At 32.4% G+C, this 20,053-nt stretch overlaps 1 protein-coding gene across 1 annotated transcript; it reads right to left on the bottom strand.

Moving 5' to 3' along the window:
* Nucleotides 1-1,000: 1,000 nt before the first annotated feature.
* Nucleotides 1,001-4,496, bottom strand: LOC122307917 (cytochrome P450 734A1-like). Its single transcript, XM_043121046.1, has 5 exons — nt 4,125-4,496; nt 2,883-3,106; nt 2,559-2,803; nt 1,880-2,282; nt 1,001-1,644 (listed from the first exon to the last, which is right to left on the bottom strand). Exons 1-5 carry the CDS (start codon nt 4,405-4,407, stop codon nt 1,171-1,173), a joined length of 1,629 nt encoding a protein of 542 aa, XP_042976980.1. The 5' UTR covers nt 4,408-4,496; the 3' UTR covers nt 1,001-1,170.
* Nucleotides 4,497-20,053: the final 15,557 nt, after the last annotated feature.

The raw sequence follows: 20,053 nt of genomic DNA, 5'->3' as shown, positions 1-20,053 counted from the left end.
CCCTAACCATAACTGGCTCAATGCCATATATATGAAAGGCAAGTGCCTTTAATTGTTTGATGTATAATAATTGGGTCAACGGCCACGACGCACAATTAAATTCCTTCGGTATCATCTTCTTCTTCAGCACTAAAAGCCGAGACCTATTCACTTGTTCTTTTTTTTTTTTAAATAGTAATATATTTGTTATTACTAATAATGCCAAAGGTTCCCAGTTTTGTTTGTTTTCGTGTGTCACAAGGTACCCAACCATAGTTAGATTAAGGCCATATGAAAGATCACAAATACCATTATTATATATCATCTTCTTCACTAAGGACAGATACCTTATATTCACTTTGTTTTATATTATACTAATTGATATATTCAAAATGTCAAAGGTTCCATACCAAACAAGAAACTTCATTATATATATATATATATAGGCGTTGCATGCAATAGTTCACCAAAACAAAAATTGGGAATTACAGTGTGTAATAAATGATTTATTTGGCATTCATAAGGGAACTCCACTTTCTTTTTAAAAAAAAAAAAAAAGATTCTTCCATTTTTTATTGCTTAAATAGAACCATGATCTGCATGACATAAAACACAAAGCAGATCCAAGTAGTGCAACAAAAATTTAGTACTTGAAGAGAGGATGATTTGTAATATGAGTAATATTACATACAGTCGTAAAGTGCACATGCAATCGTCGTACAGTTACTTTAAAAACAAATAAGGTCCACTGTTAAAAAATTAATTTCTTTTTACATGGATCTCGAATTTATTCACTTTTTTCAAAATGATTATACGTCGCTTGCTTATTCACGGCTGCAACTATCATTTCTCCTGTAATATAATTTGACTGCTATTACATATATCCAACCAATTAAAATTCATGAAAGCCTAATAATACAAAACTGAGTTTAAATTGTGTAAAACATACATACATAAACACTTAGCTAGAATTGTTAGTCATGCATGATCTACTAAATGCATGCATGCTTGATTCAGGAGCTAGCAAAACCATTCTTTTGAGTTGAAGAAAAAAGAAGCATGAACATGGAGGTCATGCCATGTTTCTTAGTTCCTATAGAAATCCCAAGAATTATTATTAATATTGCAAATTAATTAATTAGCACCTAATTAATAATTAAGCAAGGGAATTATTATACATGGGTACTTTGGTCACTCAACACATGAAGACCCTTGATGTTTGGGCCCCACAGAATGGGGCAGAGATTGGAAAAGGATGGGTGCACCGTATTGTGGGGAAAGGAGCATCAAGACCGTCGGTGCATGCCTATAGGTTGGGGCCAACCTAAAGGAGAAGCGTTGCAATATGATGGAGAGTGCTAATTTCGTCTGCAACATGGCTAGGTTTTGTCCGATGCACGTCCGGACTCCATGCCCAAATGGAATGAACGCCGTTGGATGCTTAGCAGCGCGAGAGGCCCCTCCATCAGAGAAACGACCCGGGTTGAATTCATTAGAATCGTTGCCCCACAAGGCTTGATCGTGATGGACAGCTAAGATTGGAACCAAAATCTCGGTCCCACATGGGACCTTGTAGCCCCCCAGATCCACGTCAGCTTTGGCACGTCTGATTGTTGCAATTGCTGGAGGGTACAATCGGAGGGACTCGTTCAAGATCATGCTCAGCTGCACACATATATATATAACATTAAGTATTTGCCCCTGAGAACCAACACCCTCAGCACTCATTCGAAAAGACAAAACTACCACTATATGTTCCCGCCATTAATGGAGCAACGTACGATAAAATTAACCAAAAGACAAAAACATGATTCTTTGTCGTTACTATATAACTAACTAGTACCATATACCATATAGTATTATAATTAACATATTTACTTATAATGTATATCTTGCTTACCATCTTGAGCTTGACAACATCGTCTTTGTTGGGGACATCACGTGTCCCACACACCCTCAGAACCTCCTCACGTGCCCGTACCTGCCAGTGTGGGTGCATAGCCAGAAGAACAGTAGTCCACGTCAGAAAATTGGATGTGGTCTGTTTGCCGGCAAAGAAAAAGCTCTTGCATTCTTCCACAATGTCATGGACAGTAATTATACGTGATGAGCTGGTGCAAGACTCTGATGCCTGAATCATAAGCCCCAGTAGATCCTTTGGAGTTTTTTCCTGCATTAATAAATCTTCATCATGTGAATTAATATAATTCTTATATTTCCTCCTTTCAATAAGCTTCATCACAGATTTCTTGATCTCCTTATCCAACTTCCAAGAATTTATGTTTCTCTTAGTTGGTAGGAATCTGAAAAATAGCAAAGGGGAAAAGGAAATTAGGTCAACTTTCATATATATATATATATATATAAAACTTCAACTTTCATTTCATTAAAGTCAATTAATTCTGAACAAACTACTTTTAGTACTTATACATGTATGTGTCAAGATAGGTGACGTCCACCTGATCATAAGGTCATGATCTTGAGTGACAAAGTACACGTAAATGCATAGTGCTCGTAATACCCAGAACTTGATTGATCTAATCGATTAGAGAGAGAGAGAGAGAGAGAGAGAGTTTGACCTGTAGCCAGGGATGAAAACTTTTTTATAAACATCAGCAGCAAGTTCCATTTGTTGAGCTTGAAGCCGGAAAATGGCCTTTCCATCTTCATAGCTGCAGCCAAATGCTGTTCTGGTAATGACATCTTCTGTCAGCGTTTGGAACCACTCTGAAACTTCAATTTCAACCTCGCCATACGAGTCTGACATTGCTACCCATTTGTCCAACATATCCACCATGGTCTTTGCCAACTCTGGAATCAACAGCTAAACACGTACAGAACATGCAATAAATGAATGATGGCAAGCATTCATTAATAGAGTAAATCTATTTGAATTAACTTACTTTAAGGTTTTCCATATGGAAGGTAGGAGTGATGATTTTTCTGTGGTGAGCCCATTTTGGTCCCTTGAGATTAAGGAGGCCATCACCTTCTAGCTGTTTAACGAGTGGGTGAGCCTCAATCTTCTCATACAAGCCTGAGTTGGAGCTGAAAATGTCCTTGATCAGGTTTGGGTCGGATATGGTGAGACGAACTGTGGGTCCGAACCACACAAGAAATGTTGCACCTGTAATTAATGCACGATCGACCCATATATAATCTTGTGGTAATAAATGCAATGAAAAACTAGATAGATAAGTGGAAAACATTAGGGAGTAAGTATATACATATGAGGTCTGGCTAAAACGTCGGACATGAGGAAGAGATCGAGGAATGACAATCAATTCCTAGTAGACATCTACGCATGGTATAGACCCTACACACGTATACGAGAGAGAGAGAGAGAGAGAGAGAGAGAGAGAGAGAGAGAGAGAGAGAGAGAGAGAGAGAGAGAGAGAGAGAGATAGAGAGAGAGAGAGAGAGAGAGATGCTCAAGGAAAATAAGGATAGGAAGAAGACAGCTAAAGTATAGCAACTGCCAAACATCCGACTTCATTGTAAAAATTCAACACGCCTATAAGACAAACGAAAAAGGACAAGAGAAGATTGAGAATCTAGCTAGTGAATGGAAACACCACATCTAAGGGGTCAACGTACCACAACATTTTAACTGACGACTCGGTAGTTTCCTTGTTCTTTCTTTTTTTTTTTTTTTCCTCTGGAATGCGAAAAGAGTATAAATTTAAATTCTATAATGCTAGAAAAGTCATAGACAGAGAAAATTTACTACATAAAGCTTTTTTGAGTTTCCCATAGAAAGATGGCCATCTAAACTATGAGCTTCAACATCAAGCATCCAAACTCAAGAAAAGCCAGAAAAGTTTTAAAAAAAAAAATTAAATACCCAAACTGAAACCGACCGGGTAAAGACCAAAACTCGATCGTAACTGAAAGGAATGCCCAGAACTACGGCGATTAGCAAGCTGACGAAGAGAAGATCCCTCAGAAAACCACCATAGTACTCTATAAATGTATCCAAACTATTTACATAAAAAAAATATCATCATCCATTATTAATAAACCCTGACATGTTAGAAAGAAACAAAAGTAAAAAGAATAACTAGTTTTGTGTGTTTTTGTGGGAGGGAGGGAGGCAGCAGGGAGTTAATTCAACGATTGCAAAAAGAAGAGAAAAAGATTAATACCATAGATTCTTTTCCAGTGATGGTAGAAAGAGAGGACTCTGGGGAGTATGTTGTGAGAGAAAGGCATGGGCTGAGAGGAAGCATTCAACATCATTACCCCCAGTTCTTTGACATTTCCAATAAAGAAACGGTAAGGAGGTCCTCTGATCCCTTGCCTGGAGAAATGCTCTTCAATTTTTCTGGGTCTCCACCAAAGCAATACAACGGCCTTTCGCAGAAACACCAAGAACACGAAAGATATTACAAGAAGCTTAAGCCAGAACGAGATCAGCTGATCCTCCATGTTATAGAATTCAGGTTGAATTCTGTAAAGCAAGAGAGCAGATTCTGATCTTCGTCTGTATATATGTACAAGCACAGCTGCCAGCTTAATTGCTTCTTATATATATCTGCTTTGTGTGTGTGTGTCTATATATATATATATATATATATATATATTTATATGTATATGTAACTTGTTGTATAGTGATCTGCCTTCAATTAATGCTTGCTACGCTACATGTAAAATTGCGCATTAATATACATTAAAGATTAACCATCAAATTTTTAAATAAAAAAAAATACATGTAATGTAGTTAATTGCATATATATTAAGTTTTGATCTAGTTCGTCTTTAAAATTAGGTTTAATACCTGTTTTGTCTGCTTAGTTATAAATGCAAATCACACTGTAAAAAGTAATAATGATTTGCATGGGTTAGATGCTAAATTGGTCCTTATGCTTTGCCTTAAAATCATTCTAATCTTTCTATTAAAACTCGGAAATTGCTATATAATGTAAGTCTTCATTCCACTGTGACGAGGTCATGGCATTGCCCATCAACATTTGAGCTTGATATTTTTAGAAATAATAGATGATCCAAGCTGTCTTGATGCATGTAATGTGTTAGACTTGGGACTAGAAGAGCCTCACTCAAATATTAATGTGGGACTACTATTCATAAACACAATTCACACACTCACATATAAATAAATATATATATACACACACATGACTACCATAATGGAAAGCTAGTGTCGTATTTACAAAGTGAGATAAGAGTATGATGGGAGTTCATTCTGATCCAGACCACCTGGAGAATTTAATCAATGTTACAACTGGGCAGCTAGGGAGCAAAACTCACCTCAATTAGAAAAAGGGAGTAATTGGACTTCGAATTAAGAAAAAGAAAAAGAATTATAAATGATTGCAGGCTGCAGGCAACACGCAAGCTGCTGCTGGGAATATGATCAGCTGGTCATGTATATTTTTTATTTTGATAATTTGTTTCTTAAATATAATTAATCTGTGTTCATACGTACCAAATAATTTAATATGATGTTTAAGATGATTAATGAAAATTTATAAAGTTTAATTTGTCTCCCCTAGTCCTATATATATATATATATATATGATCTGTGTTCATTATACGAACTTACTAAATTTATGATTCAGTACTAAGTATATTAATATATATATATTGATATATATAGAAAATTTCAAAAAATTGACGTGGAAAAAATAAAGAGGTAAAGATCTGAATATATAAATAGATATATATGATATATAAATATATATATATATATATATCCGTTACGAAAATTTATAATCTCTCTTTGAGTAGAGATATTAAATCCATTTAAAAATGCTATCATCATAATGCGCGCATGGTAGCAAAAATGTGCTAGTGGAGCAAAAATGTGATAGTTGACTATATCATTTTTAACAAAAAAAAGAAAAAGAAAAAGCAAAAAACAGATCATCATCAATGAAAGATGAGAATTTATAAGAGAATGAAATATTGCAGGATCTTGTAATTAATTTGATATACCTACAGCTAGGAGCTAACCTCTTGTTTATCCGTAAATCAAACTCTCTTGAATGGAGTAGATTGGTCAATCTTCTGGATATCTATGAAAAAACCTCAAGTCAAAAGCTAGCCTAACAAAACAAGATTTCAATTTTCTTCAGCAGCAATACAAGAAGTGAGCCTAAAGATTTGATCATTCAACCTACAGGTATAAATGCCATTGGTTCCTATGAAAAATATATGTGGTTGCCAGTCATTGTGGGCAGATCAAGATCCAGCTCTTTTAGAAACATTCTTGACAAAGTTAAGGCCAGACTAAGTAACTGGAAAACTTAATTTCCGAATCAAGCAGCTAAAGAGGTGCTACTAAAATCTATTATCTAGGCAATACCAGCTTATTGTAAGGGGCTTTTCAAATTACCAAAGCAGTTGATTCATGAGTTTAACAAAGCAATGAGGGACTTTTGTTGGGGTCAACAGGCTAATGAGAACAAAATTCATTGAATTAAATGGGATTATATGAGGAAATCTAAGAAGATGGCTGGTCTTGGCTTTAGAGATTTTGAAGATTTTAACATAGCCATGTTGGCAAAACAATGCTAGACGGTTCTTAAAAATCCTAGTTCATTGGCAGCTCAGGTTCTTAAAGTTAAATATTTCCCACATGTTCGTTTCCTAAAGGCAAAATTGGAAAGCAATCCTTCTTATATATGGCAAAGTTTCTTACATGCTATAAGACCTTTGTTGGAAGAGGGGCTTTCTTGGAGAATTGGTAATGAGGAACAAGTTTGTCTTTGGAATGAAAAGTGGATTCCTCAACCAACTACTTTCAAGATTCATAGTTCTATAAGATTCCTTCAGGCAGACACAAAGGTTTCAGAGCTCATTGATGCCACCACCCAACGATGGAACCTTTCATTAGTGTATGCCATATTCTTAAAGGAAGAAGCTAATATTATTAAGACCATTTCACTCAGTTCATGCTAAAGCCCTGATAAATTCATATGGAGATGTACTCAAATGGACTGTTCTATTTGTGAGTAGGACCTGAGACAGCTATGCGTGTTATATGAGAGTGTATTTCAACAAAGGATGTGTGGGGATATTGCTCAGTTTGAATTCAAAAGTTAAAGTCTCAAATCCATAATCTCAAGACTTTTCTATATATAGAGGTCTTTGGTTTGTTTGAAAAGAAAATAGTTGAAGAATGCTATTACCTCATGGAAGATCTAGGTGAGAAGGAATGAGTTTATATTCAAAGGCTTGCTTTCTCATCCAAATCAACTAGTGCAACAATCCATGATCATGCTACAAGAATTCCAACAGGCCAATTGCATAACTAACACCTCACTAGCAAACCAAACTCAAGCTAGCACTTTCTTCTTGGCAGGCTCCTCCTCATAATGTATACAAGCTAAACTAGGATGCAGCCATAGATAAAGTTAATTGTAAGGTTGGCTTTAGAGCTATCATCCATGATTGGGAGGGATCTGTGATAGGCACTTTGACGAGGAACTATAATTTATATCCTGATCCTTTACTAGCTAAGGCTCTTGCTGCACTACATGCAGTTAAAAATTCATTGAAGATTTGAGTTTAAAGCAGGTAATATTGGAAGGGGATTCTCTGCAAGTTATTGAAGGGATTTGAAAACAACAAGTTGATGACATTTTCTATGGCATGTTTATAGAAGAAATCACTAAGAATTTGGCAGTTTTTTTTTTTTAATCAATGGTCAGTGAATCATATTGGGAGGGATTGTAACAAGGCCACTCGTGCCTTAAGCAAAGATGCTTAATTTGGGGGTCCTAGAAGTAAAGTTTGATATCCATGAGTTTCCTCAGTGTATTATTCCTTTCTGTTGATGATTATAAATAAAGTTTTGTTTTTCTCTAAAAATGAAGAGAAAAAAAATAATTAAGAAGCTAGGAACTAGCCATAATGGATTCGAAAAACTAGTGCAATATATATCGTACGTTGACAAGAAATGAATATTGGAACTCATTTTACACGAGCTAGCTTGATTATATGTTGGGAAAAATTAGTACTATAGTCTCCAAATTAAGGGATCAATTATTAATTCTAAAATGTGTTTGGTCCACAAAGAGATATCACAAAATAAGATTCACAAGTTGATGTGTTTTATTGTGTACAGTACTAATCTTTTATTGTAATAAAGATTTAATGTATTATATTTAGCCATGTCAGTTTGTAGAATCTCTTTGAAATTTCTTATATATATTTCGTAGGATAATTTAATCGCATAGTTTTTTAAATTTCCAATAAAATTGATTTTTTAAAATTATTTGTGAGTCATTAATTAGTTATATATATAATGCTGAATTAATAACAGTACCCGATCGAACCAATTAAGTAGTTAAATATTTAATTATATATTAAAATTACCAAAAGCCTTAAAACGTCTTCCAAAAACTGTAAATTAAATTATCAATACCTATTTGTTTTATCACCAAGAAAAAAAAAATAAAGGCGCCTTAAATATATGTTTAATTTCTTTATTTTTCTTTTTCGAATTTGTCAAAGAATTTTTACAATCTCATGCATGCCTAGTAACCATTTATAATCGTTTTGCATTTCGTGTACGTATACATATATCACGTGTTGTAATTAATATATCCCCACGCGGGCTTTCTTCCTTTGATTTTTATTTCTACAAATTAAGAGCTAGCTAGAGAGTTTTCTGTGAAAATTAAGATATACTTGTTGAATTATAAATTAACAGATTCTTTAATTTCTTCGATCTTGTACTATATATGCATATTTATGCATGATGAAACAATTAATGCGCCGAAATTGGAAAATTTAAATGATCAGAAGGGATTTTAAATTAAAACCAATCGGTATATATATATACACGAGTAATGTCACATACAGTCGTAGAGTATACAAGCGTTATGGAGTTGTTTTGAAAGAAAGTGAGATTCGTTATTAAAAAATTAATTTCTTTTCATATATATGAGTGGCCATATTTATTTACTTTTTTCAAAATAATTATACAATACTTGCGCTAATGCGCACAAGTATCATTTCTCTATATATAAACATACGCGCACATGAATGACTGACAAATATGATGGATGATGCATGCAAAATGGTCCCAGGCCGCATATATACCATGTAGAGTCAACTGAATGATCTAGTTCTTTTCCCAAATTAATCTTTTATATATATATATATATATATATATATATATGTATGTATGTATGTATATATGTATGTATGTATATGTTCTCTCATATATATAATCAAAACAGAATTAGAAAATCTGATATTGTTGCTGATTAGGAGTTTGATTAATGAGTGATTTGAAAAAATATTAATAAATACAAAAAACAATGAATATAAACGTACGGGTTGATTCGGGAAGAAAAAGATCATCAATATCCCCGAATCCAAAACCCTAATAAAAATATATAATCCTAAATGATCTTAATCAAATTAAATTTTGAAGTCCTGATCTTTTAAACCCATTTCACCAATAGATCTAGATTAACGAGATCAACTCGATCAAGTCCATTAATTCCAAGAAAACTAATGTCGTATATATATGAAAACTTATCAAAGCGCGTCGACGATTATAAGAATAGTATTTTTCTACTGATACATTTCAATGTATCAGTAGAAAAATACTATTCTTATAATCGTCGAGATGTTTTCATCATTATCTGACATTTTTTAATTATTTGATGGCACGTCAAGAGTCTGATTAAAATCATGAGGATGAAAAGTCACTAGATGGATGAGTAACTGGCCAAATCATTTCAATGTATCAGTAGAAAAATACTATTCTTATAATCGTCGAGGTGTTTTCATCATTATCTGACATTTTTTAATTATTTGATGGCACGTCAAGAGTCTGATTAAAATCATGAGGATGAGCAGTCACTAGATGGATGAGTAACTGGCCAAATCAAGAATACTATTCATGTTCATTGCTCATAATAATGCACTGATCTGATTCTAATGAACATCTTTAATTTGTTTCAGATCAGTTGCAGACATAACACACTGTAAATGTAATGGGAGGGCCAAGGATTTAATTAAGTAGTTGTATAGTCATGTGCTACTTAAGCTTCCAGAAAATATTAATTAAGAGAACTACAATAAAGTGGAAGGGCAGCTTAGCTAGCCGTGGTTCCCAACTTCCTCCTTTGTTCCTGAAAAGATGATTTGGAAGAAAAAAGAGGGAGATGATAGGGCACAAAGGGTGTTGTTCTTTTGGAATGTTGCTCTTCAATTTGTGCACATGGGAACAAGGCTGTCTATTTTAGGGTTTCTTTCTGTGCATTAGGTGGGGAAGTATGCTCTGGTTGACCCAACAAACGGGTGCCCATTTAGAGGTGCCTTTCCTTAATCTTGTCTCAATAGGCCCAAGACATCTGGCCCTCATGGGTCCTACTATTTTTTTTTTTTTTTAAATACAAAATTCAAAGGTTGCACTTTCACTTCACTATTTTGTCCCTTTTTTAGTGACTTGAAATAATATTTTTAAGTCATTCGAAGCAAAAGAAGTCACTGCTAAAGTTAATATCAGCCACGCATGCAGATTGAACAAAGTAATTGCCATTTTTATTTGAATAATTCTACTTATTATTTTATACATCACATTTTTTTTTCATAACAAGTACGTAGTGTGTAGATAATAAGTAAAACAATTCAATTAATTTAACAAAAAAAAAACTTAAAAATCCAAATGTAGATCAGTTGAATGACAATGATCTGAATTCGTCCTTGAAGTTCTGTTCACTGCATGTCCAACTTTAGCTAGACATATAGAGGCCGATACGGTCGAACCTTTGAAAAAAAGGGCAAGAGAATCAAAAAGGCATTGCCCTACAAATATTTCCTATGTATAAAAAGACCTGAGGACAAACTAGAATATCCAATCACATAACAAGGCATAAATGACCAAAACTTCTAGACATACTGTTGGTTGCATTTACTTTAGGGCCTGGCTGGCCTTGTTCGCAGAAATTTTCATCCATCTTTTCATTATATATAAGCTTACACTACACCAAACACCACGCTTTTTTTTTTTATTATTTTACTAAATATTTAGTATATAGATAATGGGTAGAAGAATTTAATTAGTTTAAAATGAATAAATTCAAAAAAAATTAAAATGTAATATTTGGTGTGTGAATTTATATATAGCAAAGCTCGTACATATATAACAAATCGGATAGTAAAGACATGAAAGAACACGTCTCCAATTAAGAGAGAAGGAAGACTAAAAACTCACGTACGCATGACTACATTACTAATTACAACCAGTCATGCATCTACAGTACCTAACAATTAATGTCGATATTTCTTGGCTAAGAAAATTCGTGAGAAAACTTATAATTGGGCACAATAATTAAGGACATTCAAAATGAAAAGGACCATATATAGAAGATGAAGTGGTGGTAGGATGAGTACCAAGTAATGAAAACTACTCAACGTGTTAGATAGCTAGGCATAAATAAGTACTACGCCTATGAAGTTCTCGTATACATTTTGGATATTATTGATGCATTTTTTATATAGAGAAGTGTTATAGCTTTAAAGATATATTACAAAAATAAACTCATAAATTGATATAATTTCATATGATATGTTAAATTTACAATATAATAAAAGTAGTTTTACAATTTAATATATCAAATCAAGTCACGTCAGTTTGTAAATTTACTTTTATGAAATCTTTTGTGGCTAAATATAAATAGATTTGTACGTAGATGAATATCTCTTTCTACAAAATAGGAAAACAATCACCGGATCAGTCCATTGAAGCACGGAAGATTGAGGATACTTTGAAAATTAAGTCAATCCATCTTATTAATCAATGGAGAGCTTTTTTATAGTCCCCTTTAAATGGGATCCGATAAAAAGAATCTATAGATGTTTGTCCTATCAATTCTGTTATATAGAGTTAATTTTGCATATTTCTTGCGCACTTCACTGACGTGGCAGAACTCAATATTTATTTTATATTAAAAAAAAAGATAACATGGTCAATCAAATCAACGGAAATGCACAAAGAGTACGTAAAAGTTACTGGATATAGAATTTTTGTTGTCTTATATATTAGGTTTGGAGGAGTTGGTTCAATAGTGGTTAGCATGTAAAAGGTAGCATTGAAGGATTAATTCTAATGTAATGAATTAGAGTCATGAATTTTATCATCGGACTACTAATAATTTATGTCCCAACCGCTATAATTACCCATACAAAGAAAAGAAAATGCATGGCAAAGTTGAAGAAACTTACTTTGGAAATTAAAGAAAAGAAAAGCTTAATTTGAACTGATCGAAGTACTTCATAGTCACGAAGTCACGACTTCAGCCATGGGAAGTTACCCGATTGGGCCATCCCAATCTTGATAATGATGAGGGCAAGCTCGGAAAGCACAGAGCAAATTACGTGCTTCCACATCTTCTTACATATGTAAGCATACAAGGGAGGCAACAGGGATCAGGTTTGTCTTTTAGTACAAAGATAACAAGCAAAGGCAGATTCACAAGTGAGAAATGCTTTATCTAAAAAGAAATTTCATATAAATAAATCTATAAACTTATCTTTGATATGGTAAGTTAAATTATAAAATTATTTTTATTATAAAGTAAATATGACAGTATCATATAAAATTATATCAGTTTATATATTTACTTTTGTATGATTGTTTTGTCTATAGAACTTCTCCACATACATATTTCTCAACCACCACCCTCGTGAATGGAGGGGCATGAGCGTTTTCACATTTTCAGACGTTGAAACCTTCTTTTACAATTCATTGCCACGAATATCTTATCCATAATCTTTTTATTTACAAGTCGTTGCGAAGAATATGATGCCTGATAGGAGCTAGTTTGCAAAGTAAGTTTAGAATTCTTAACGTTTAACTTTTTCAATCTGACATATCGGCGGTTATGTGTCCTCCATAATGAATTGAAAATGAAGATTTTCTTTTCCCTTTCTTCCCTGCTTCTCCCCATATTTTCTCATAAATATCCAGCTTCCTACTGTAGTTTAACTTTGTGAAAGAAGTTCAAATAGTACAAGGATCATATAGCACAAAATTCTCTAGCCGTTCTGCTTGGCCACTAAGAATTTTCAGATGAAAATTTTGAATTTTAAGATAAAATATTAAAATATTATATTTTAATATTATTATTGTTTTGAGATTTGAAAAAGTTAAGAAAAAGTTGAATTATTTATTATATTTTGTATTGGAATTTGATAAAGTTGTAATGATGAGATGAGAATTTTGAGTTTGAGATAAAAATTTTAAGTGGCCAAACACAACCGAACATGAGTGGATTGACTTGCACAGTAGAAGCAAAAATTATGTGGAGAATATGTCTTCCTAACAATCTTGCAAGTAAAAAGACTCAAAGCCTAGAATGAAGGAGCAAAAGCAATCCAGATCATCACAAGCATTCATGCTCTCTCAAACACACAGACACAGAGGGGGGGGACAATAAATTCAGGTTTCCCCATTCTCAAGCTCCCATCATCAGCACTGGGAGCATATGGCATAGACAAGGACAGTTGCTTCTCATCCTTTTCTTTATGGCCCTCAAGTTTATGAAATACAGGCAACATTGCATTTCCTACCACAATAATGCTCCCTATCTTACCCTACCATGACGACTACTCCATATCTGTGTTCCCTTCTGTATTTGCATTTCGTATATTCACATGATGATGCATGTTTTCATAAGTCATCAGTACTCCTTCTCCCCTCTCTTAATTTCCTTGTTTGTTTTCCCTCCCTCCTCCTCTATTAATCTAATTTGCTTGGGGGACATATCACATACAATTTTGTTTTAATACTTTTTGTATTCTGGACAGAAAGATCTCCAATAATATTCTCATTCCCTTGTGATTTTGTTTTAATTACCAACAAAATTAGCTTGCCTTATCCCTCTTGCCCCCTTGACCGCATCATTCAACAGCATACATATTAGGTGATAATGCCATTCTTTCATTTCATCAATTAATAAGGAAAAGAAAGAAAGAAAAAAAGGATGACCCATTGATGGCTATTGCACTTTGACAGCATCTGTCATGAAAAGTATTTATGAGAGTTCTTTATATACATGCCGAACATTTTACAAAATTCCCCAACAAAAACAAATGAGTTCGGCTACTCATAATTCGGTTTGTAAACACATCGCTCACTGTGAGATTCATTATAATTCTTAAAAACAGTCATCCTACCAATATTTTTCTATGTTAATATGAAAGCTTTCAAATGGCCGTATTAGGGGGGGGAAAGGTACAGTGTCCACTTCACCGGTAAGAAACTGGATAGCAGATGTCGGGGGCAGAGGGAGGCCATTCGGGATAATAGCAATAGAAACTGACTTGAGAATGTCTTGAATCAAATGGAGCTAGCCCACGCTACTCCGACTACCGACCGACAGCGAAAGCCACCCTTTTGATTGCTGCCTTATGGGGACTTTGTTTAGTAATAAGCTCCAGAATTAAGGACAGTGTCCTTCGGAGAGCACCCCACATATATGTTGACATGCATGCTGGCAAAGAGCAAGGAACAGCTTTCAGATGCCCCCACAGCCACCTCTTGGTTGGGATGATGTGGGCGTGCATTGAGTGCACTGTCCATACTGTTCGACCAAAAAGGGTCACTCGGGTGTTGTTCAAACCGACACCGATGGGGGGAGTTTAAGCCTGAAGGCGACCTAGGACTAGGATTGACTCATATGTTCCGGCAAAGGAGCAGCCAGCTGCCTGCATTTCTTATTCTTTTTTCTCTTCTTTTCTTTTTTCTTTTTTTTTTGGCGTTGCGATAGGTGGAGACAGTACTGTGCATAGTTGTGCAAGTGGGAACGTGTCTTCTAGGTGTGTGCCACTGCCAGCACACATGCATCTACTTTTGCCATGTGAAATTCACATGCTATGAACGGTATGCACCGCTTAAACGGATTTTCACAGGTGAGTCCAGGTTTTGGTTTTGTCGTTGTCTGTAGCCAAGTACGCCAAATATAGATATAGTTAATGAGAAATTATAGTTGAGCATGAGTGTTAAAGCGATCGCAAAATTATTTTAAAATAAATACGAGATCATATTTAAAAAAAAATTAATTTTTTAATAATAAATTTTATTTTTTTTAAATAATTATACGGCGGTTACGTATTTTACGATTATATATAATATTACTCAATTTAATGTATCAAAAAGACAACATTTGAAAGACAACAAATGAGAAATTACAAAGTGGGTTTTAAGCGTGTGCAATTGTTTTATGTTATAAGTATGGAAAATGCTAGATCCCGTTGGAAGCAACTGCTTCCACTGTTTTTTTTTTTTTTAATTTTCTTAATGATTAAGAAAATTTTGTTTAATATGATTATAAATTTTTTTATTTTATTTAAATGTTTAAAGATATTAAATAATGATGTGAAAAAAAAAAAAAACTTTTAAAGCTAGCGGGAGCCCCAGTGGTAGCTGTAGAAGGCTCCTATGAGTATTGGGCATGTTGATGCTGCCACTGCCTTTTCATGTTGCAGTGTGCAGTGGAGAGACCAGGCTCGTTATATTGCTTGCTTTGTACGTTTAAGGCTTTTCCATCCTGGCCTTTGCCCAAATCCCTGTACTGCTATGCATTTTGGGTGTTTTTGAAAAAAGATAAATGATATTTACAATGATTAGTGGGCAAGCGTCACATTTTTTTAAAAAAATAAATAAACGATTCATATAAAAAATTTAATTTTTAATAATAGACTCATTGTTTTTAAAAGAAATGTTTTGTGCTTGCATAATACATGATTATATCGAACCTATTGATCTTTTGAAAATCGTAGAGTTCTTACTTTAGACATATTTTATGTTTGGAGAACAAAAACATACTAAGTCCTAGTTAAGATAATGAAAACCTTTATTTTATCTCATCTCATCTCATCTCATTGCATCTCAATATTCAAATATCACAAATACAAATACTTTGCAATTTCAATTTTTCATTTTTTTCGTCTAATTATTACAAATTTCTCAAATTTTCAAAACAAACTCAAAAACAATTCAATTTTTTTAAATCTTAAAACAAAAATTATATTAAAAAATTATATTAAATTTATAATATTTTTATTATACTTTTTCTCTCTCCCTTTTCAAAACAATATAAAATATTTTTACTCAAAGTATTTTTAACTCATTTCGTCTCAACTCAAATATCTCACAACTATTTACAAATCATCTCAACTCACTATTCATATTGATTATGCCCAAATAATAACACGGTAGTTGTAGCACAGTTTTGTGGTATCGATTCCACAAGAAGACAAATTAAAATAATATCAGAATGAACAAAGAAATTAAAGAAAAATATTAAATGATTAATAAAGAATAATTATTAATTTTAAATGTAAATTAAAGTGAAGCAAAGTTATTGACGAAAAAATACTCAAATTTGACGAACAGTAGAGCGTCGGGAATCCCTTGCACAAATTCAGTATTTTAATTATTCTTAATTCATTTAATAACTCAATTGGAAACTCAATTCCCGAAATTCTCAATCGGAAGGTATAGATTTATAAACCAAAACTTAACAAAATGTAACCCTTTGAAAAATCATTCATCACTTTTAAAATACGTAAATTATTATCCTTATTGAGAAAATCTAATGACGATAATATATTCAGGAAGCAATATTGCATCAAAAAAATAAATCAATATAGATAAATAATTTATCCAAATATAATCAAAGAACCAATCCATTCAGTTGAAAAAGTATGACTGAATCCATAAACAGAATAAATTTTATAATTATTTAGAAAAGAAAATATCAACAACGAATTGAGAATGATAAAACAAAAGAGTTTTAGTAATTAAAAATCAAATACATAAATTAAAAATAAATTAGAAATATCATCTAATGTGCAAGTTCATCCCTAACCCTACATGAGAATTTAGTTACTCATAAATATAATAGACAACAAAAATCTCCAAAGAAAGATAAAGCAAACGGTGGTATGGAAGTGATTTTCTTCTCTTTTCAAATTTATCTCTGTTGAACCCAAGGTTTCAAGTTTTGTGTAATTATATATCTACACATGAATTTTGATGATAACAAATGAATTCAAAGAATAAAGAAGTCTCAAGCTCAAGTTGTCTACACAATGGAGTCAAGCACATCAAGGAAATAAGCATGAGCAAGAAGGGAACAAATTCACATTAAAATTATAGAGTAATGTTGTAAATCTCTTCAAAATTCGAAATCAGGATTAATGCTCAAAATTAATATTTTATCATAAAGCATTAAAATACATTTTCCACATGTGTATGAATATTTTTGAAAATTAACTTTGAAAATATTAAATATGATTGATTGTCATCTTTTACATGTGCATGCCTTGATTAAAGGGTTGAACTTTGAAAATATTAAAGATGATTGATTGTCATCTTTCACATGTGCATGTTTTATTTGAATATTTTCAAAAGTGATCGATGTTTTTTTAGACTTATACAAAAGGTAGATGATTTTGTTTGAAAATTTTGAAAAATAAAGTGTGCTCCTTTTGTTATATATAAAAAGTAAAAGATTAGATTTGAATTTTTTGAAAATGAAAGTGTGCTCCTTTTGTCATATGCAAAAGGTAAAAGATTAGGTTTGAATTTTTTGAAAAAAAAAAGTGTGATCCTTTTGTCATATGCCAAAAATAAAAGATTAGGTTTGATTTTTTTGAAAAAGTGAATGATGTTGTCTTTGACATGTGAATCTTTTTAAATTTGAATATGAAGTCTCATATACCTATAAATAGATCATTTGAGAGCTTCATATTCACAACATCCAGAGCATATAACATTCATTCAAATCTTTCATTCTCTCTTCTCTAAGTATTGAGCTTTAATCCTTATTCATTTTGAGAGATATAGTTTGCGCTGTATTGTTCTTATTTCACTCATTGAGGAGTGTTTTCTGATAACCTACCCACTATCAGCTCTTGTATCAGAAAAAGGGTGTGTATAACTCTTGTGCGTGTAGAAAGTATTCTACACGGGGAATAGTTGAATCACCACGTGTAAGGTGATTGCAAGTGTAGAGGGTGTTCTGCACGGATCCTTTGTAGCGGTGTTGTTCAAAGGTGTAATAGGTTTCTATCTCCACCTGAAGGAGGTTAAATAGTGAATTTGGGAATCCTCAAGGGGTAGCTTGAAGCGAGAATTTAGGCAATGGGGCCGAACCTCGTTAACATACTGAGTTTGCTTCTCTCTTACCCTTATTCTTTATATTTATTGTTATTTCATATTTTGTTTATATTTTATATTATATATTTGATTTATAATTGTTATTTTTTTAATACTACTCAATTCACCCCCCTCTTGTGTTAGTCATCTGGGCAACAACCTCCTTGCCTTTCATCCTCCTCTATTCCGTGCTAATGATATGCTTATATAGGGTAGGAAAGAAACGCTAATGTCTTCATAATTTCTGCATAAAGAAATCCCCTAAATTTTAGGACTCATTTTGGCAGTCACATATACATTTCAAGAGTTCGAATTTGGAAATTTTTATAAAAACAAATTTATAGCCCTTTAAGATAACTTTCTAATGCATCAAAAATCACATCAATCCGATATGTGAGTAAAACGTTACAGTCAAAATACTAAAGTGTATCCAGACTGTCTTCTAACAAATTTCGGATTTGAACTTTTTACAGTTTCTTTTTATGATTTTTTTTTCTTTTTTTTTCTTGATCCAAATTACTCTCAAATCCCATGAAGCTCCTCCTTTAAATTTGACTAAGCTTTAACTTCCTCTTTTATAAATTCTAAAATTAAATATAAAAAACTGCTTAGAAACTATCCAAGAATAGAAACTATTTAAAATATGAATAGAAACTCAATTCATGAATACAAATTAATTTTTATAATTTTTATTCATATTTTAACATTTTAATTTAATAATAGAGTATTTAGAACGTAGTTTTACACACTCATCACATACTAACCCTAAAAGGAAGATTTGGTTAAGTGAGAGCATCCAAATGCCTAAAGCCCCTAATTTCCTAGATTTTAGCAAAAAAAAATTAACTTTTTTACAAATACTCCTCTACATCCGATTCTCTCCTTTAGAGAAAAGTTTTGGGATGTGATCAGGGAGCTACTATTCATTCCTAAATTATTTTTTATAAATATTATATTATAACAAATAAAAAAAAAAATCTTCTTCTAATCATCTAAATTTCCCTCATGATCATATTTGTTATAATTTTAAGTCATAATTTTAAAAATAATTAAAATATTTAAAAATAATTAAAATATATCTTACTCACAAAAAATAATTTAAATTTTTATTTAAAATATTACCTAGAAAGTAATAGTTCAAAACATAAAAAATATATATATATAATAGTAAATAGTTAATTTTGTAGTGAAAGTAAGAAAAAAATAATAATAATAATAAAATATTATTTTAATATAATAGAGATAAGATATGAAATGGGATGTATAAAATTTTGGATTTTGCTACGAATAAAATAATTAAATTAATTTTAAAAAAATAAATTCAAAAAAAATATTAAAAAAATATTAAAAAATTAAAAAAGAGTAGAATGTTGAAATGTTGGGAGGTTGTGTAGATTTTTTTAAAAATTTTTGAAAGATAAATAAAAGTTAGAAAAAGAAAAATTTTAGGAAGGGTATTTTAGCCAAATTTAGGAAACTTGATAGAGAACTCAATATGAATGTTTTGAGTTGAGTTTAGATGTGATTAGAGTTGAACATTAAATCCAATATTGTTGAAATATAAATATTTTAATATTCTTATTTTGAAATTAAAAAAAATTAAATTATTTATTATATTTTAAAAGAATGCTACACATCTTCCCACACATCGTCAGAATATAACAAGGTTCTATGTGCCAAAACACAAGTATGGCTCTGTGGGCCTGCATATATTCTTAGCTGTACCAAGTGTCAAGTGATTAATGGTAAACTCTGGGTCGAGATAGATCCCCATACGCGCTTGTAACAAGCCTCCAGATGGTAATATGAGAAACTAATAATTTCTGAACTTTTTTTAGTCGTCATCTTCCCTCCTTTGCTAGGCAAAGTAGGCAAGCTAAAAGGCGTTGAGACAGCGTGTGCGTGAGAGAGAGACAGAGAGAGGGA

Source organism: Carya illinoinensis, chromosome 4, assembly GCF_018687715.1.
Source record: "Carya illinoinensis cultivar Pawnee chromosome 4, C.illinoinensisPawnee_v1, whole genome shotgun sequence".
NCBI lineage: Eukaryota > Viridiplantae > Streptophyta > Magnoliopsida > Fagales > Juglandaceae > Carya > Carya illinoinensis.
The sequence above is the reverse complement of the archived record's forward strand: the minus strand, read 5'-3'. Positions and strand labels throughout refer to the sequence as shown.

Bases quoted from the DNA above. Each gene is read 5' to 3' on its own strand.
- LOC122307917 (XM_043121046.1), bottom strand. From the start codon at position 4,407: ATGGAGGATCAGCTGATCTCGTTCTGGCTTAAGCTTCTTGTAATATCT. The intron at 3,107-4,124 runs GTATTAATCTTT...CATTAATTACAG, and splicing joins TCACTGGAAAAGAATCTATG to GTGCAACATTTCTTGTGTGG. The intron at 1,645-1,879 runs GTAAGCAAGATA...ATATGTGTGCAG, and splicing joins ATGTTGTCAAGCTCAAGATG to CTGAGCATGATCTTGAACGA.